This window comes from Convolutriloba macropyga, chromosome 14 (genome assembly GCF_964194025.1).
Source record: "Convolutriloba macropyga chromosome 14, txConMacr16.3, whole genome shotgun sequence".
Lineage (NCBI taxonomy): Eukaryota > Metazoa > Xenacoelomorpha > Acoela > Convolutidae > Convolutriloba > Convolutriloba macropyga.
The window spans coordinates 25,663,711-25,684,266 of record NC_134481.1 but is presented as its reverse complement, the minus strand read 5'-3'; the positions used below and the strand labels follow the sequence as shown (position 1 = coordinate 25,684,266).

The 20,556-nt window shown below is 36.2% G+C and overlaps 1 protein-coding gene across 1 annotated transcript in view; it reads right to left on the bottom strand.

Moving 5' to 3' along the window:
- Nucleotides 1-625: 625 nt before the first annotated feature.
- LOC142352786 (UDP-GalNAc:beta-1,3-N-acetylgalactosaminyltransferase 1-like) overlaps nucleotides 626-20,556 on the bottom strand; it is a 29,354-nt gene continuing 9,423 nt past the window's right edge. The window contains exons 2-4 of the mRNA XM_075404894.1: nucleotides 17,600-17,937; nucleotides 4,684-5,024; nucleotides 626-869 (exon numbers count right to left, since the gene is read on the bottom strand). Of these exons, the coding sequence (XP_075261009.1) occupies nucleotides 714-869; nucleotides 4,684-5,024; nucleotides 17,600-17,937 (835 nt within the window). The 3' untranslated portion in view covers nucleotides 626-713. The remainder of the gene's footprint in view (nucleotides 870-4,683; nucleotides 5,025-17,599; nucleotides 17,938-20,556) is intronic.

Below are 20,556 nucleotides of genomic sequence, written 5' to 3'. Positions count from 1 at the left end.
TATTTTTTCTCTATTTTTATTTTTAAATCTAAATTGGAGTGGTCGAAAAAACTTTGTTGATTTTTTAAACTTAAACACTTTCCACAATATAGAAAAGTGAGCGGCGACTCCCTTCTAGCCATACTTTGTTGTTGACACTTGTAAGCTAATCACAGTTCACATTTGGCTACGGTCTTAAGAGACAAACAGGAAGGAAACTTTGTCCAATTGTCCACGCAAGTGTTGTTTTTCCTACCACGTGACCTTATAGCTTCAGCAAACAGGAAATTTATTGCCATCGTCCTGTTTTTTGAACGGGAAAAAGAACTATTTTTTTGAAAGGGAATATTGCGTTGCAATACTATTCTAAGTTTGTTCAGTATGGTTTGACATATTTTTGATAGTAATTTTCTTGTATTGTCTTATCTGATGTTGCCTTCTGTTGCTGAGATATCAGTGATCAGACCTCTTTTTTAGGCTGCCCCAAGAATATTAACTTCTCGACAACAAAACCCTATCTTAAAAAAAATTAAGGCAGGATTCGCACAATCGAATCCTTGTAAGATCTTTCGTTTTCCAAAAAATTTAAATTATTTGAGTCGAATTAACAGAAGTCTTTGCACTAACCTTAATTAAAAAGCCATAGTCAATTAATTTTTCAATGTAAAAAAAAGATAACTATAATTACCGATTACAACAGTTGAAATGATAAAAATAGTAACATCTAGAAACAATTACAAAAGCCCCTTTAGTGTATAAAACTTGTGAATATCAGACCATTGATGGGCTGATTTGAGTCCGTGTACTGATATGTGTTGTTCTATTGGTGTTTTGTTCATTTCTTTGACCAGACGTATGTGACTAGCTAGTTTGTGGTCCATATGCAGCATCTGTGGGAATTGTTTCCTTATTCAACAACTTACCCCCTTCCGGATTTTCTATTTTACTGCCTATATGCAACATTATATTTATCACCATTACTTGCTAAGGAGCTAGGAATTAGAGCCGAACGGGCGCAGAGCTGAATATGAAAAAAAAACAGAATCAGAGCCCAATGCTTAGATTTTATTGGACAAATAATCTGATTGGTTTAAATTAAAGTACAACCAACGTAAGAAATGGCGAATTAGATAGTTGTCGCCGGTTGATTATCTATGGTGCGCTCCGGCCGGGTTGCGCTCCACTCTTTGAACAACCTCCGTTGCCGCAACCCCCCCCCCCCCCCCCCTGACGGGCGAGGGATGAGGCTGCGACCACGGATAGAGCTTATTTACGCTATTTTGTTAGTATTTTCACTTTTTCACAAAAAAAAATTTACCTTTAAAGTAATGAGTTTCAGATCAACCAATCAGAACACGGGAATCATTCGGCTTTAAATCTCATTTTACGCTCTGCGCATTCCGTTCTGAGCCCGTTCGGCTGTACCACTTGCCAAATAGCACTTTTCGCGTAAATCTGTCATTTTGATAGCAATACTTAGAAACAATACTTTGTCACCGTTTTCAGTGTAAACAAGTTCATCTATCCGAAAATTTTCTTTCGCGAATTTCTTTAATTAAAACCGAAGAGCAATACTTTTATTTTTTTTTCATGAGCAGAGATAAGAGAAAGGGCTAGTCAGCAGTTAGTCTTTAAAACAGCAACTAGTAATCCGAGGGACTTTCAATTAATTATTTGCCAATTTAATTATTATTAGTTTCCTAGCAGCTAAACAATGCAATAGCATTAATGTCTAGTTACTGCCTATCTAATTAGAAAAACGAAAGCTTATTTATCAAGAAAAACTTGAACTTCAACCAGGATATAAAATAAACTTTTATAAAAAAAAATATTGAGGAAGAAAATCAGAATTGATCAAATTTTTCATCGCGAGCTCTGTCGTTGTTTATATATTCAAAGAATTCAAATAGAGAAACTGTTTTGTTTCATCCAGAAGCAATCATTTCAAAAAGAGTTGTAATCCGATAAAAACCAGTTGATGAGTTTTTTTTTAATTTTTGATTACGATAAAAAAAGAATTGTTAATTGTCGGCTTTTTGGGCTTATTGCGACCAGTACTTTCTAGAAAATTTTCCCTATATCAATTAAATCACTTAAAATTTAGTATACTTGAGGAACAATGACTTTTTAACAAACAGATGGAGCTGATTAAAAAAAATCGGTATTTTTTCTCAATTTTTTTTTAAAAAGTATTCCTTTTTTATAAAATTTTGAATTTCATAGTTGAGTTTTCTTTGTCTTCATAGCTAAAAATTAGCCCTTTGTGAAGATGAACTCATCATACCAATGATTTTTGAATTTCCTTTTTTTGCTGAGAGAAAAAAGAAAGTTAGATATTTGTCGAGATATTTTTCGTCACATACTCAGTTAAATAAATTGGAATACGCAAAATTGTACGTTATAATGCAGTCAGAACTACTTGAGGTGTTTTCAAAAGATATATAAAATAAATCCCAAATCTACCAAATCAATGCCTTTCATTATTTCCTTTCCAACTTTCCTTCGAAAACTTAAGTTTGAACGAAGGCGTTTCATAATTCGACTATTAACTTAGGCTCTTTTCTTGTATTGCCCCCCACCCTTATATGGCTAGTCTATTTGCACCCCCCAAAACTTAACATCGTTCCTAGCCTCGTAGGCGTGCGAAAGTAACAAAATATCACCAAGCAAGCGTCCCGTTAGGTGGTTAATTGCTGAGATTATCAAATCACTTTTGCGCGGAATGAATCTAGAGAAAGTAGTAGATATTTGGAAAAGCAAATGGGAGACTATTGGCCTTTAACAAGAGTTGAAAATTACTCCACAAGTTCGCTTATGTCCTCAAGGTCACGAAATGACACTTTCATTTGACGAAAAAAATGGACGACGAGACCGTTGGAGATGCAGATATAGAAGTTGTCGTTACAAAATATCGTTGAGGAACGGAACTTGGCTAGAAGGATCGCGAAAAAATTTAGACAAAGTTTCACTTTTGTCTATTTTTGGGCCAGCGACATTGCGACAATCAATTATTGCAAGAAAGAACTCTCAATGAGACATTCCGCAGTAGTGGATTTTTCGAGTTACATGCGAGAAGTGTGCACATGGTTTGTAGAAAAAATGTCTGTTGGAGAAATCGGGGGCGATGGCTGCATTGTTGAAATTGACGAAAGTTTGTTCTCGAAACGAAAAGCCAACAAAGGAAGAATGTTTCCTCAACAATGGGTTTTTGGTGGCATATGTCGAGAAACGAAAGATGTTTTTTCACGCTCAGTCCGTGATATATTCTCGAAAACTCTTTTGTCATGCATAAAAAAATTTGTGAAGCCAAAAACAATGTTCTACTCGGATTGCTGGGCTGCCTACAAGGCTCTCGGTGGCCACCCAAGTATTTTTCATGCTGAAGTGAATCACTCAAAAATATTCAAAAATCCATACATAGGGGTAAATACGAATAATATCGAATGCTTATGGAGAGACGCCAAGATGAAAAACAAAAAAATGTATGGAACAAATAGAGAAATGATAGAAAGCTATTTGTGTGAGTTCCTCTGGAGGAATTATATAAAGAAGAAAAAGCTTGAACATTTCGAGAGCCTTCTCATGCAAATACGGGACTACAATGATACTGTATTGTCTAAATTGTAGGCTAGTTTTTCAATTTATCAATGGAAACAATTCGTTGTTATTGTCCATCTTTTAACTTGGGGGTGCAAACAGACTTGGGGGGGGGGGGGGCAATAACAGAAAAGAGACATAACTTATTCTATAATTTTTACACATTTTAAAGGTATTTTTCTAGGTATTTTTGCTTTTCTGTGGATTCGAATTGAGCGAAAGGAATTTAAAGTTACTAAATTTTGCACCAAAAAAACACCAAAACGTGTAAAACCTTTGCAATCAGTTATCGAAATCTTTTGCCCAGATTAGGGAGCCCCACATACATTGACCACAAAACTCATCCTGGATAAGTCCACGGCAAATGTAACAGAAAATCAACTATACCATTCAAAAAAGAAAAAGCTAAGCAAGTAGCCAGCCCCAGTGGTTGGGGAATTTCTATCGTTTATGAGCTCATCAAAGATGAAGTTCTGTCTTGTAATATCTGATAAGATAAAGTTTATGAAGATCGTATATGAAAATCTGGTATCGTAGAATCTGGCACTGCAGAGGTCTGGCGTTTTGAAACTTGCACGTGCGTGTTTTAATGTGGTTTCTGTAGTTTTTCAGACAATTGATCTTTCGAAATCTCAAGTTGTCAACGCCTCATGCTACGTAGATGCATCAAATTAAGTGTTGTGACGGTTACGGGAAAAAAACCTTGGAAAAACCACAGCAATAAACCCCCACGGAAATAAACTCCCATGGAAATAAACCGTCACAGAAATAAAACCCCAACTTGATTATTAAAGAACTGCGTATTTAGCGCATTTGGCCATGCCTCGCTGGCCATGGTCATGCGTTACCGGCCCCTGGGACTCGATACGAAGCTATCACAACCGAACAATTTATCACGACCGAAATTCAATTTTCAAATGTTATTTTTTTCTCTGGGGTTTTTTTTCGTTGGGGTTTATTTCCTAGACCTATGCTGTTAACCATAAAGCCAACAACGAACGTCAATTATTAACTACTACTTACGAGTGTGGTATGGTAGTACTCCGAAATTGAATTTTGAGAAATTTTTTGAATTAATCTTTTTACTGATAAGGAAACAGTTGCCACCTTTGTTTTGTTTGTCTGTGTATACGCAACACACGAGCCAATATGTGCGTCTTCAATTACGTAATGACAAAACATGTCTTTGTTTTTGTGAATCTCTTTCGGATCGAGACCGATGCAAGTGTGAATGCAATCAACAGCTATATCTTTGGCAACGTTCATCGTGAACAAGTAAAGGTGACCCCAACAGTAAAATGGGTAAGAATTGAAGGGGAATTGTTCAAATGATATCCCAATTTTGTGTTCCCCAACTCTGAAGACTTTGTCCTTTGCCATGCACTTTGAGCCTGAATAAAATCGGGGCTCAAGATTGTTCACGTGTTCGTTTCCAACGAGACTTCTCTCTAAAAATAATCGGAATCATTATTTCGTAACAGGAATGAAAAACAACTGATCACTATTTATCATTGAGGAAAAACTAAGTCTTAAGGTACGGCAGGCACTGCTGGAAATCATGCTTAACACGTACTTTATAAATTGTGCCACATCTGAAAAAGGAGTGAAACTTGCCAGTGGACTGAAACTCATCTGAAACTCGCCAGTGACTTAAAGTTTTTCTCTGTAGTTTTTGCTCATAAACTAACAAGTCAACACCTTAATTTCTTCTCGCCTAAGCTGTCTAAAGACAAGAAAGGTACTTTCGAGATGAACATCTCCAATCGAATTTTATCAACGATATACTTAACAATCACACAATAACTTAATGGCTACAAAAATAACACACTAAACCCAAAGAACCCTTGCAATTAATGTTTCAAGAGGGTAAAAATTAAACCTTAAATCTAATGTCTTGTAGAAACAAGCAAAACCCCAATCTGTAAAACAATGAATTTACGAAGAGAACAACAGTTGCAGAGATTTTCTAAGACGAATATCTAAAATTTCCAGTAAACCGGGAAATTTTCGACCTTTCTACCACATGACCAATTGAATATCTTAATATCCCCAGAATTAAGCTCGCTCAGAAAGTGTTTGATAGCTCAGGTTTTTCCAGATTAAACGCCTGTCATTGATTTGATGCGATTGATGAGGTTTGGGTCGCGTAGTCCTAAAATTTGCGATGACACTTTGGAACTGGACAAAATTATTTCTCCTTAAATCATTCCAATGGGGGAAATGAAGCTTCTATTTTACTGCGGACTTGTTGCAATCGATAAACAACAAAGAAAGAGAACACATTAAGTTGCTGCAACAATTATTGCACTGTTATAGGAGTGGTTGACCTGATTGGCTTCAACTTAGATCACGTTGTTGGATCTGTGCGATTGTTTTAAGTTCTCCTCAGATGAAGGGATCAAATGATATTTTTACCTCCTTATAGAATTATTCAAAGAAAAATGATAATCAAATTGATAAGGGTTGTCAAAAAACGATCTCATAAATTCTATATCCATTCCTTCAACGCAGGTAAAAGGACTGCAGTTGCACCTTCGGCAAAATGTCAGTCGCCGGGAACTTCAGTGTTCTGTTCCTACCACTTTTTAAGAGACGAAGTCTAAACTAATAGTAGCCAACTAAGGTCGACGCTGAGCTAATCAAAGAAGATTTAAACACCTTGATCCTTCTCTTGTTTACACAACAATTGTGCTCTACTCCGTTCAATAAAACTGCTACATAATCCTGATGCAGCAACCCATGCCATGTGTACTCTATGTGTAGAGAACACGTTTCTATTTATGTAAATTCAGTAAGATGAGTTATGTTTAGTCTCTTTTATCAGAGAGTTACTGTTTTACACGCGTTATTTGGACGAAGTCAAGTTCCACTTTTTTGGCGGGAAGAGTTTCAACTTTTCTAATATTGGCTTTGGCCATCTTGAAGTGATGCATGATCAACAGGCTTCGGGGAGAGGAAACCCATAACTTAAACCAAAGAAGAGGCGAATGATGTGACCAAGAGACCAGAGGGTAGCTCGCGTTGCCTAGATTTCCGTTCTGAAAAAAAGTAAGCAAAAAACGGCAAATCAATCAAAACACGTGCGAGATCGGCAACGGGGCGGACGTCCGTACCGTAAGCCGTTTTAACCTTGACAACGCGTACAGATCCATCTTTTCCAGGCAACGTTTCCTCAATTTGTCCCAGAGGCCATATCTCACGCGGAGTGAGGTCTTTGAGTATCCACACCGGGTCATTGACTTTCAACGAATCACTCTGTTCGGACCATTTGCTTCGCTTAGTTAATATGGGAAAGTACTCTTTGACTAGGCGTCTCCAGACGTGGTTTATAAGCTGCTGTAGGTTTTTTCGCGACTTGGATGATGCTGGCATGGTTGATGAAAAGTCTCCTGGTGGCAGTGAATTGTAAGGTCTCTGCACCAGAAAATCATTTGGGTCGATGGGTTCTTCATTGTCCGGTACGTCGGCCACATGTTTAAGGGGTCGAGTGTTCAACATGTTTTAGGTCTGAACCATGATGGTGTGGAAGACACCTGATGTAAGCCTCTTGCTCCCTAGAATGATTAAATTGATCCGTTTAGCATTTTGGATCAACCGTTCCGACGCACCAACAAATGTGGTCCGTATGGTGGGCTAAGTTTCCAAACTGTGTTTTTAATAAGAAGTTCAGAGGCAATTCGTTGATTGTCGATACTACGGACGCATCGCTTCAATTCTTCGTTTGCTCCAACAAATATTTTGCAGTTGTCACTCAGAATAAGTTTTGGTTGACATCCTCGAGAAGCAAAACGTTGGAGGGCGTTGAGAAAAGTGACCTTGTTCAAATCAGGGCATGACTCAAGAAGTGTGGTGCGTGTGACCATGCATGTGAAAATGAGGCCGTAGTACTTTGTGAGTTTGTCTTTGGTGTCTTCGATATGAAAAAGCCCGAAAAAATCAATTCCTGTATTAGCGAATGGGAATTGCGAGAAAGTATTAGGAAACCTGCAAACTGGTAGTGGAGCTATTGACGGCCGGATTTTTTGGGCATCAAAACGGCGGCACAAAAAACATCGAAACCTGTTGCTTAACAATAATTTCCTGAGGCCGATAACAATGTTTTGCTGTTGGACAAAAGCTTTGACGGCTTCGGTACCTTGGTGTATACGAACGTGATGCGCATGCTCAAGATACAGGCGTATTATTGAGTCTTTGGCATGAAGAATTAATGGTAATTTAGCTAATTGTAACTCTTCAGGAGCAAATTGTAGTCGGCCTTGTGATCTAAGTAGTCCGTTTTTGTCTAAGTACGGATTTAGGGATCGGATCTTGCATTTAGAGTCTAGTTTACGTCCTCTTCTTAGCGAGTGAATAGCTGAATGGAAACATTTTTCCTGTGAAATTTGAATTAAGTGACTGTGTGCTTGATTGATCTCGTCTGCAGTGTACTGCTCTTTGTTTTTTTTCTTTTTTTATTTCTGAAGAGAAGGTTGTAAATAGTTGCGAATATTAACAGCAGATTTGTCCAAGATCGAAAACGTGTTGGGTCAATGACTGGTTCGTTTGGTTTTTATGTACTCGTTGTGTGAACAAAAACTATTTTTTTGTGAGCTGCGTTCCAGTTGGAGAAATGTTTTTTTTAGGAAATCGGGAGATTGTAATCACTAAGAACATAATTCTTCTGGTTCTAGGCCACGTGTTCCATTGTCTGCAGAGTTTTAATTTGTTGGTATATAATACCATTGACTGGATTTTAAAGATTCGTGTATTTCTCGGATTCGGTTGGCGACAAAAAGTTTCTGTTTCTTCGTAGAAGCAATCCAATCAAGAATAACTCGACTGTCTGTCCAAAAATGTGTATCGTGTATCTTGAGTGTTGCTTCTTTTTGAACTGTTTTGTGTAGTCGTATCCCAATTATTGCAGCCCCAAACTCAAGTTTTGGAACGCTTAACGCTTTTAAAGGAGTTACTTTGCATTTTTTGATTATGAAGCTGGTTTCTGTTTGTTTGGTGTTATTGTCATAATTCCGAAGATAAATTTTTGCTGCCATAGCAAAAGTAGACGCATCAACAAAGACGTGCAATTGATGTTCAATTTCCTGTGAACTTGCAGGAAATTTGAATGCTCGCAATTTGTCAATTGGGGTGATCTGAAATAACCGTTTAGTATTTTTTTGCAGTGGTTTATGTAGTTTCTTAAGTAGTGGTGTGTCCCATTTTAAACCCAGATGACAAATTTGTTGTATTACAACCCTGAAGCCTAAAGTCACTGGTGACGCAATACCGATGGGGTCGAAAATCGGCGCAACAAAACAAAAAAGTTTTCTTTGGGTATACATTGCTGCATTCTTTGGAAATTCTTCCCATGGTTTTATGAAAAATTTTTCATCAACGAAATTCAGTTTTTGTCCTAATACGCGAGTGAAATCTTTTGACTCGTCTAAGTCTTCACATGCAATTCGTTCCAGCGCTTCAGGAAAGTTTGATAAGAACTTGGTTATTTTGAAACTTCCTCGATGGAGGCATTCTTTGATTTGCATTACAGTGTCTTTCGCTTCAATGACTGTCCTCAATACTTTGAATCGGCATTTGCCACACGTCGATTCTGTCCCAGTTTGTTTGGATTTTGAACAGGATGATAGGGCTGGTACCAATTTTTTCAGGTTCAGGTTCCGTCATTTTGTTATGTAATTTTTGATTAAGTCTGTTGAAAGCGTTTGATCGTATTTTTCTTTCAGCGTGGGATTATTACCTAATCTTTTCTCCAAGCACCCCAGCTGCTTAAGAGCACAGTATTAATTGTTCTCCAAAATGCAGGGCGTTTTCCAGGGAAAACCAATTTCATACCTCACAGAGGTATATCGGACAGTTTTCCGAAGAACTTTTAAGGCATGGCATCATTGTCTTCATCTGAAAGAACAGAACTGCTTTCTTGTGTTCCTTCACTTTCAATTTTCCAGAATTGCTCAACTAATTCGCTTAAATGTGGCTCTTCCGTCTGCTGTCTTGAAACATGATAAATAAATTGTTTGGTTGTTGTTGAATGATGGTTAAATGTAGTTTCTGAAGGATTGGGAGAAGTTTCTTACTCCCCAGCTAATGTCCATCCGCGTTTTGTTTTCACACCAAACGGTTGATTTATGTTTCTGGGTATTACTTCGATTGGAAGAGTGTAAGCAAAGGTGTTTACACCTAAGAGGGCTCCAACAATCTGTGGGAAATGGCTGTGGCGGAGATTATTAAATGTGTCACATATTTGATTCAACTCAATTATGTTGGCTGGTGTGACGTTCATTGCTGGCGTGCTGTATGCACGAGATATCTCAAAGCTTTGTCTCAATAATTCACATGAAGTGGTAATGACTGGCGCTGTTATTTTTGAGAGTGGCATTTCGTTCTGGGTGTTCACGTATTGGAGTGTAGTTGATTTTTGCGCTTCGCAAGGAAGTGCTAGAAAATATGTTATGGTGTCAAGCAAGAATGTGAACTGGCTGCCAAGATCTATGAGTGCGTACGCATCAAAGGCTTTGTTGCCACTGACAAACGACACCGACATCAGCTGTAGTTGTTCAAGCCAGTCTCTCGAAGTAGACTAATTTTTATTTACGCAGAAGCTTTGGTTATTTGAAGGAGAATCGAGGTTACTTCTCTGAGTATTTGGCTCTTTCGTTTTACCAAAAGTTTATCAATAACGAAAGTGTTGGTTTTGGCTTGGTGACACTTCATTTGATGAATGCTGTGTAAGAATAAATGGAGCAGATCTTGTTGAGAATGCTGCTTGCGGTCATTTCACTTGTTTTGAAGGGTCGTGTAGAGTAGAATGATATCGGCCGTTGCAGGACTGGCAGTTTTTTTTGTGAAGAACAGTTTTCTCTGAGGTGATTATTGCTGAAACAAATTGTGCACAATTTGTTTTTGATAACAATTTTAAATTGATCTTGTGGTGATTGCTTTTGGTAGTCGGGACAAGTTGCCAAAAAATGGTTATTATTGCAATGAGGGCAATGTCGGTTGTTTTGCTGTTTTCCGTTAGTTTTTGTGTTGTTTGAGGTAGTTACTGAGAATGAACACTCCCTAGTAGAAGTGGTTATTTGTGGTTTAATTGCAGGTTTCAAAACAGCGTTAGAATTGTCTTTGCCGAATAGGTTTTGATTATTTATTTGTGATGTCAGTTTATAGTGAACCATCGAAACACTTAAATCTTTGACGTTGTCTATGTTGTTTAGTTGTTTTACAAATGACGTAAAGGTTTGCTCGCGATTGATGGTATCGTAAATTTGAGCAAGAACTTCTTAAAACTGTTAGAAGGAGTGATGCTGGTTCAGATGTTGCTGTGAGCCTATGTTCAGTCCATTTCAACAAAATATTGTAAGGCACTTTTTCTCTCGCTTTTTTGAGCAATGTGGAACTCTGAAGGTCTGCCTGGAAGCCAAGGTATTCAATTGTTTGAACTAAGCTCTTTAGAAAATGTGAGAATGCGACAAATGATTTTTCATTATTTGAATCAGTGGCGTGCCACGACTCGAGTTGATTTATAAAGGTGCTTCCTACAACACTTAGGTCTCCAAAATGGTTCATATGTTCATTTTTAGCTGTTTCATAATACGTTGGGTTACAGGAGTACGACTCAATGATTTGTTTTTCATTTCCAGAGATTGAGTTTTGAAGATATGTGATCCGGTGTGTGTCAGTTACACCAGTATTTTTATGAACCATAGAAAGAAACTTTTAATCCATTTATGATATCGCAGAGGGTTGCCATTGAAGTGCGGCAGTGACTGTGGTGGTAGTTTTATTGCTTGCTTATTACTTACACCGTTGTTGGCAATGTAATTTTTGCATAGGTCTTCTGGAACTGGTGGTGGAAAAACTTGCGCCAGTTGAGCAAAACGAGAACAATTTGAGTTGCTAATATCATTAAACATTGCAACTGTTGGACCAAGCAATTGAGAAATTTCGTTTGGGTAGTTTTTGCTGTTGTTATAAAATGTTGTGGCAGGGGGTCTGTGGTTCAGTTGTAAATGATCAGCTGAGTACTTTTTGACTGATTTTGGTAGATCTAGCAACCAGTTCACCGATGTGGAATTGAAATCATTAATTGTTTTTTTCCTGTACGGTTGTACAAAATTACTTGGTTCGATATTATTCTCAATTTCTTTACGAACTAAGTGGTTACTGAGGTGCTGTTGATGGTGAAAATTCTGCCATGACTGTGAACTACCATCTATCTGACTTTCTGTAGTGTGCGCAATATTCTCCGTAGCGATCGAGTTGACGATGTTGAAAGGCTGGTTTAACAGCTCTCCATTTGCAACATATATGTTTTTTCCCATTTCGTTTGACGTCATTGGGTGTTGCGAAGCACCAGGGTTTTTTTGAGTATTCATTTGAGAATTGGAAACCGGTAATGTCGGATAACTGTTCTTTACTTGTGAAGCAATCGCAGTTTCTGCTATAGTTTAAGGAGGAAACTGATAACTGCAAATCTTTTCTGTACTCAATGCGGTTTAATGTACATTTTTTGTTTGAATTTGACACGTTTGCTTTTTGAGATTTCGTACATTGATGTCAAGTCCTCCAGAGTCAACTCGCGGATCCTGAATTTTTGATTTTGGTCTGACAACTGCTGGCACTGTTTGTTTGCCATTTACATTATCTCTTGTAGTGGGAAGAATTTGCACTTCCCATTGGTTCTGTGCAGTAGAACTTTATAAAGCGATCTGTGTTTCACGGTTTTTCAAAAGTAGTGGATCGTTTTGTTGAGCTGGAATTACTAAAAAGGGTCCTGGGGTTGTTCAATTGGCCGTTTTACCTGTTGAATGGCACTAGAGGAGATAGTTTTAAAAGTTGGCATGTTATCAATATTGTTAGGTACAGGAAATTGATTGTAAGTTTTGTTCTGAATACTAATTGTATTGGCAAATTCATACGTCTGCAGGTACGTATCCTCAGCGGTGTTTTCTGTTGATGAGTTATGCTAAACTCTACGCTGTTTTTACTATATTCTGAATTATTTTCAGCTTTATGTTTAGTATTTTGAATGTTGGTGTTATGTTGTTTGGTGTCAAAAGTTGTGCTTGTGGCTGCTGACGGTTGAATTTTTGGCGAATCATTAAATTTTTTGTTGGAGGTTACATTAACCTCAAACGAAACGTCTAATGGTTGCTTTGTATGAAGTAATGTGATGTCTCCTGCGGCGTCGGAATTCAGTCAATCAGTTCGAATTGTATCAAAAACAAACGGATTTGTGGATATATCCAGTTGTTGATTCGCTTTGGGCTATTTTGCTGAGAAGGTTTGACTAGTTTTTAAAAATTTTGATAACAGTGGTTGTGTATTCCTGTTCGTTGGCAAAAAGAGAGAAGGTTTCATCCTTGGAGGTATTGGTGGTGGTTGAAGTAACCTCAATATTGTTGTTCTCAAGCACCTGTGTTGACTTCTCGTTTCTTGTTGGCGATGATCTGTTGGACTCAAGAAGGCGTGAGCTGCACTTTGAACTGACGCTAATGTCAATCGTGACGCTAATCGTGTGGAGGACTGGCTGAGTTGTCCATCGTTATCCAGCTATTGACTTAATGTTCGGAAATCTGTAATTTCGAGAGAAGTATTGATTTTCTTTCTTTTATTGATGAAACTGTGCTTGGTTGAGGGTTTTCGGGGAAAAATTTTTCGAAGGTTTTCCTCATTTTGTCCTTTTTTTATTTGATATTGTTGATTAGAAGAGTCAGCGTTCTAAAACTTTTTCTCTGTGAAATTGCAGTTTGCAGAAGATCGAGATGATTCTTGAAATTCAAGTCTGACATCTTGAAAATTTTCAGTTCGATTTGGCAGCTCTGCGTGTTTTTCTTCGTCATCTTGTTGTTTTGATCTCTTTGTCTTTTACGAGTTCTTTCTTAATAAGAAATAGGTAAAAAAGGCTTGAAGATTTCTTAGTGGCGCAACTTTTATGGGTTAAGGGGGTGGAGATGCTCAACACCAATTCAAAAGTTAGACCTAATAAAGTGTTTTTGGTTTGATAATTTTACCCGAAGCAAATTTCTCCATAACAGTTACACTATATTATTGAAGCCAAATCTAGCTTTAAGACTTTTTACTTTACAAAAAGGAAGACTCTCGAACGTTTGAACGTTAACCGTTCTTTTCTCAACAGACTCAAGTAATTGCTAGTTTTGTTTATGAGGTTTTGACCAATAAACTTAGGAAGGCTAAATAATTCTTATATTAGACCGAAGACTTTTTTTTGTTAGCCGCTCACAATTAAATTTCAGATGTTTTTTTGTACTTCAAGTGAACGATACCCTAACCAATTGTGTCTGAGGCAAGGAATAGAAAAAAAGCTTCACTTAATTCGTAATTAGGAAAAAGGCGATGCGTTCAGGCAACACGAGCTACTGAACACAAAATAGGTAGCTTGCAAAGAAACTTTTTTGTAGTTAAATCTCTTCTGTCGAACAGTTTTTTTTATTTTTTCTGTTTTGAGCACCAAACTGAAAAATCCTTTATGTGAAGGGAACATATGAAACTAGTCTTTAATTATCAATCCTCATCATCCTTTAAGGTGACGTCTGAAACCATTTTTTTCTACTGTGACAGTTGGCGACTACTGTGACCCTTGGAAAAAACTTCCTTCATCTAATTGGTAACGTTTGTAACCAGGGAAAAAGGGACTTCAACTGTAACCGCTGAGACCGAGGACAAATTAAAAGAAAAATTTGAGCTTTGTAGAAGCTATGTTGCCATAAGTTTTGATCAAGATTTTGCTATCTGAGTTGGAAAATTGCAAGAAGCGTACAAAATGATCATGCCTATCAGCTTGCTTTTTGATCAAAAGTTTTCAAATTTTCTGGCTCATATAGCTTTCACTTTTCAATGAATAGGCAAAAGCAGCAAAAAACTTTTTCTTTGTTCTGCTTATTGAAATTATTAGAGCTGTTTTAAACTAGCAGAGAGCTTTTCTTTCCAATAAAAGTGCAGCTATTCATCTAGAAACAAAAAGCGAAGTTGTAAGGACAGTTGAGAAAGATTCCAACAAACTTTAATATCTGATTCTGAAAAGGTACAACTTTTCTATCAAAATCTCTTTGCAGCTTTTTTGTTAGCAAGCCTGTCCTTTTCTAACAAGTTAAAACGAAAATCGATTTTTGTTTTGATGCGCCTGGGTTTTAACTGTTATCAACTCTTTTTTATCGAACAGTTGCAAAACAATCAGTCACTTTTTGTCCAAAAGTTTGAAATATTGCCAAAACTTTCAGAAAACTAAAAGTTGCTTCTTTGCTCAAGCTATGCTGAAAAAAATCGGGTTTTTGAATCAATGCTTTTTAAAGGGGAACGGGACTTCTTAGGTAACGTCTGAGACCTACGGCGATCATCTGCGGTAACGTCTGAAACCAAAAACAAATGTCATGGCCTTCTTCAGGTGACTACTGCAACCTATTTTTTCCAAAAAAAAATGTCACAGTTCAGATTTAGATTTTTTTGGTATAGTAAAAAGAATGGGTGTCGTCAAAGAACACCCATTGTCATAGAATACCCATTGTCATAGAATATCCATTGTCATAAAACACCGACAAGATAGAAATCCAGTAACTGTGTAAATTAGAATTCCACCATCAAACTGTCATCAATAACCTCTATAATTTATGTCTAATAGAGCGAGCGGAAAAAACGGGACGCTTCTGGGCAGAAAAAATATGTTTATCAGAAGGATTGCGAAAAAAAAATCGCACAGAAAATCACTAAAAAAAACTATGTACTCTATGTGTAGAGAAGACGTTTCTAGTAATGTAAATTCAGTAAGATGATTTATGTTCAGTCTCTTTTATCGGAGAGTTACTATTTTACACGTGTTATTTGGACGAAGTCAAGTTCCCAATTTTTTGGCGGGAAGAGTTTCAGTTTTTCTATTATTGGCTTTGGCTATCTTGAATTGATGCATCATCAACACCATGTTTTAAAACTCTGAAGACCGGCTGGAACAGAGACCGGCTGGAAGAACTGAAACTCTTCCCGCCAAAATATGTTAACGATCTTAGCAATATGTTATATGTTAACGATCTTAGCAATATGTTATATGTTAACGATCTTAGCAATATGTTATATGTTAACGATCTTAGCAATATGTTATATGTTAACGATCTTAGCAATATGTTAACGATCTTAGCAATATATGTTAACGATCTTAGCAATATGTTAACGATCTTAGCAATATGTTAACGATCTTAGCGATATGTTAACGATCTTAGCAATATGTTAACGATCTTAGCATATGTTAACGATCTTAGCAATATGTTAACGATCTTAGCAACTTTTTGTCATGTGAAACAATACAATACGCAGATGACACAGTACTATTGAGCTCTCATGATGAAGTTCTCAAATGCAAAGACGAGCTTGAGAAGGCCATAGAAAAATGCATACAATTTTTTAAACTACATCACCTCAAGATCAATCCGGATAAAACAGAGTTTATTATTTTTGGTAGCTCTAATCCTCATGACGAAACGACATTAAAAGTGGGAGACAAATTAATAAGTTCGAAAGCGGAAATCAAATATCTCGGTGTTAATATTGACAAAGACCTCAAATATCAAAAACAAGTAAAAATTCTTTTGTCAAAAATGGCCCAGGGCATTAAATGCATATATGCCCTCAGGAACATAATACCCACTGGTTACAAAATAATTATTTTGAACGCTTTTGTTCTCAATCATGTTCAATATTCTTCTGTTTCACTTGCAACCATCAATCAAAATCTTATAACGACATTAGAAAAGCAGTTAAATTGGGCCATCAAAGCTTGTTTTCACAGACAAAAATTTGACTCATCCTCAGATCTTAAAATGAACCTTGGTATACTACCTATTTCTTTGCTTTTTGATTACAGGGCTGCCACTTACTGCCATAGTATCATGAATAAAAAGAAGCCTGCCTTCTCAAGCTCTGCTTTGAAATTACCAACCGCAAGTTTTTATATACACGAGCGAACTCAAAAAATTTTTACCCAGACAATTTCAAAATGCAATTTGCATGAAAAAAGTATTATTAAAAGAGGTATTCTACAGCACAATTCTTTCCCAAGAAATTATTTGTCAATGTCATACAGTCTTGCAAAGAAGAAATATAAGCTGTTTTTTCTTAATGAATACCAGAAGGACCCAAATAAAACCCAACATAGATCAATTACTTGGAAACATTTTAAATTCAATTAAATTTCTTTCTGTTTTACATTAAATTTATGTTACTGTCGTCCCTCCCCTCCAATACAAGTGACTTCTCTATTGGATCGATATTTTAGTTATTATAAATTATTAGTTTCTCTTTTGTAATTATCAATATTTTACACTGCCTATCTCTGTAAATTTTACTACGACTGAAACATTTACAGATATTAGGAGAAATACAGTGTTCCTTTTTTTTAACATGTGCAAAAAAACAAAGTATGGATACTAAATCATCGAAAACTATACTAACTTTTCAAGGCGGAAATGATCAACAAAGCAAAATTATTCGAAAAAACTAGTATTTGAAGACCCGATCGTGTGGGTGGAAAACAAAAGTCTTCTGAGAATCCAGTTTTTTTGGATTTCAAAAACAGTTTTGGTTTAAGACTCAGCTGTTTGAGTCAGGTTTCAACCAATTTGAAAGAGCAAAAAGTGGGAATATCTAAGCAACAACTTTAAATGGAACTCAGGCACCGTAATTGTAGATATGTTACGATGATTATGTTGTATCCATGGTTATACAAAAACAAAATTATTCACAACGCAATAAAAAAAACAAAAACCCCTAAAATGGATGCATCAAATATTTTGGCCGTAGTAGCAAGTTATTTTTTAGTTTTACGGCTTTGCTAGCATTGTTTGTCTTTTTCTTTTAGTATTTTTATCTCTTGTTTAATGCAAATTGAGTGTAAACCCAAATCTCAGCCAGCTGCTAGCCTCTAATTTCGTAGGAAACAAATATGTTATATTAATTTCTGAGCAGACAATTTCCTAATATATTTTCCATAATTCAATAACCACCCTGTTACGAAATAAATCCTCACTTGACAAATCGGTCAACACTTGTTCAACTTTTCGGGGTAGCAAATAAACATCATCGTCTGTTTTGAGAACGTATTCTGCATTTGGACAGAAACAAGTGGCAACTTTGATTCCGATGAGAGTTTTCAGCGTCAGATTCAAGTAAGTGTCGTTAATATTGGCAATTATTATATCACCAAAGTAACTGCTTTCGTTTTTCAAAAGTAGCCAATCAGAATCGTTGACTGGGGGACCCAATACAAAGAATAACGTCCAATTGCCTGAATAATTCGAAGCACGTGCAGTGAAATTGGCATAAGTTGATCGGACCGATTGACGACTTTCGTAGTTTTTGGATCCACTAAAATCAAGGGACCTGTTTTGTTTTATATATTATTTGACATCTTTTCTGCATCTATGCGGTCATTTTATGATACAACTATAATTAAGAGCTGAATACGGCACCAAATTTGCACCCCCAAATTATTTAATTAATTAATTGAGCTCAAAATGTAAAAAAAATGGGGACATCAAATAAGCTCATTTTGCAAATCAAATCTTTTCCGTCCCCCCCCCCCCCCCAGCTTAGTGAGTTCATGTTATTTGGACCCCCAGACGCACGTGCCATGTTTTTACACCATGATTTACCATGTAATGACAGGTGCTCTGTAAATGGGGGAGCTTAACGTACTGGGGGGGGGGGCACAAACAGAAAAGATCCTGCAAATCTGCTCATTAAAATCATTAAAATGAAATTTTATTTTTCTCCAATTTTATTTTTAAATCTTAATTTTAAGTTACGACTTCGCAGATTTGCTACCGTTATCAAAGCAGGACTAATAAAAAATTCAGAAGAAGCGATCAAATTTTGATGTAGGATTTGGTTTGTAACAGATTTTTCAGGGAAAATTCAGCACTTTGATCTAATTTTTCCATAAGTCCTACACATTGAAAATTAATATAAATCATACTTCATAAAAGAAATGATGCTTTCTATACCTTGATCACTTAATTCATTCAGTCATTTATTCTGGATTTTATAATGGAAAAACAGATCCCTGAGAGCAAAAACGACGCGTAGATGTTCGGAGTTTGGATCACAAAAGCGGAAGTCATTTGTGAAGGACAGGATAATGCCAGATCCTTGGTCAACAAAAAGTTCCAGACAAAACCGAAATATCAAGTCTTAAGAACTTGCAGAGTAGGCATAGCGAAAACAATGTTTTGCTGACGAAAAAACGGAGAACTTGATTGTTTTTTGGGCAAAATTTAACTTTTGTCACAAATATTGGGCCCATGAAATTAATAGGTAAGCGAAATATATACAAGAGTTTTTATATATATATATATATATATATATATATTATTTTTAAATCTTAATTTTAAGTTACGACTTCGCAGATTTGCTACCGTTATCAAAGCAGGACTAATAAAAAATTCAGAAGAAGCGATCAAATTTTGATGTAGGATTTGGTTTGTAACAGATTTTTCAGGGAAAATTCAGCACTTTGATCTAATTTTTCCATAAGTCCTACACATTGAAAATTAATATAAATCATACTTCATAAAAGAAATGATGCTTTCTATACCTTGATCACTTAATTCATTCAGTCATTTATTCTGGATTTTATAATGGAAAAACAGATCCCTGAGAGCAAAAACGACGCGTAGATGTTCGGAGTTTGGATCACAAAAGCGGAAGTCATTTGTGAAGGACAGGATAATGCCAGATCCTTGGTCAACAAAAAGTTCCAGACAAAACCGAAATATCAAGTCTTAAGAACTTGCAGAGTAGGCATAGCGAAAACAATGTTATTCTGACGAAAAAACGGAGAACTTGATTGTTTTTTTGGGCAAAATTTAACTTTTGTCACAAATATTGGGCCCATGAAATTAATAGGTAAGCGAAATATATACAAGAGTTTTTATATATATATATATATATATATATATATATTTTATTTTTAAATCTTAATTTTAAGTTACGACTTCGCAGATTTGCTACCGTTATCAAAGCAGGACTAATAAAAAATTCAGAAGAAGCGATCAAATTTTGATGTAGGATTTGGTTTGTAACAGATTTTTCAGGGAAAATTCAGCACTTTGATCTAATTTTTCCATAAGTCCTACAAATTGAAAATTAATATAAATCATACTTCATAAAAGAAATGATGCTTTCTATACCTTGATCACTTAATTCATTCAGTCATTTATTCTGGATTTTATAATGGAAAAACAGATCCCTGAGAGCAAAAACGACGCGTAGATGTTCGGAGTTTGGATCACAAAGCGGAAGTCATTTGTGAAGGACAGGATAATGCCAGATCCTTGGTCAACAAAAAGTTCCAGACAAAACCGAAATATCAAGTCTTAAGAACTTGCAGAGTAGGCATAGCGAAAACAATGTTTTGCTGACGAAAAAACGGAGAACTTGATTGTTTTTTGGGCAAAATTTAACTTTTGTCACAAATATTGGGCCCATGAAATTAATAGGTGAGCGAAATATATACAAGAGTTTTTTATATATATATATATATATATATATTTTATTTTTAAATCTTAATTTTAAGTTACGACTTCGCAGATTTGCTACCGTTATCAAAGCAGGACTAATAAAAAATTCAGAAGAAGCGATCAAATTTTGATGTAGGATTTGGTTTGTAACAGATTTTTCAGGGAAAATTCAGCACTTTGATCTAATTTTTCCATAAGTCCTACACATTGAAAATTAATATAAATCATACTTCATAAAAGAAAGGATGCTTTCTATACCTTGATCACTTAATTCATTCAGTCATTTATTCTGGATTTTATAATGGAAAAACAGATCCCTGAGAGCAAAACGACGCGTAGATGTTCGGAGTTTGGATCACAAAAGCGGAAGTCATTTGTGAAGGACAGGATAATGCCAGATCCTTGGTCAACAAAAAGTTCCAGACAAAACCGAAATATCAAGTCTTAAGAACTTGCAGAGTAGGCA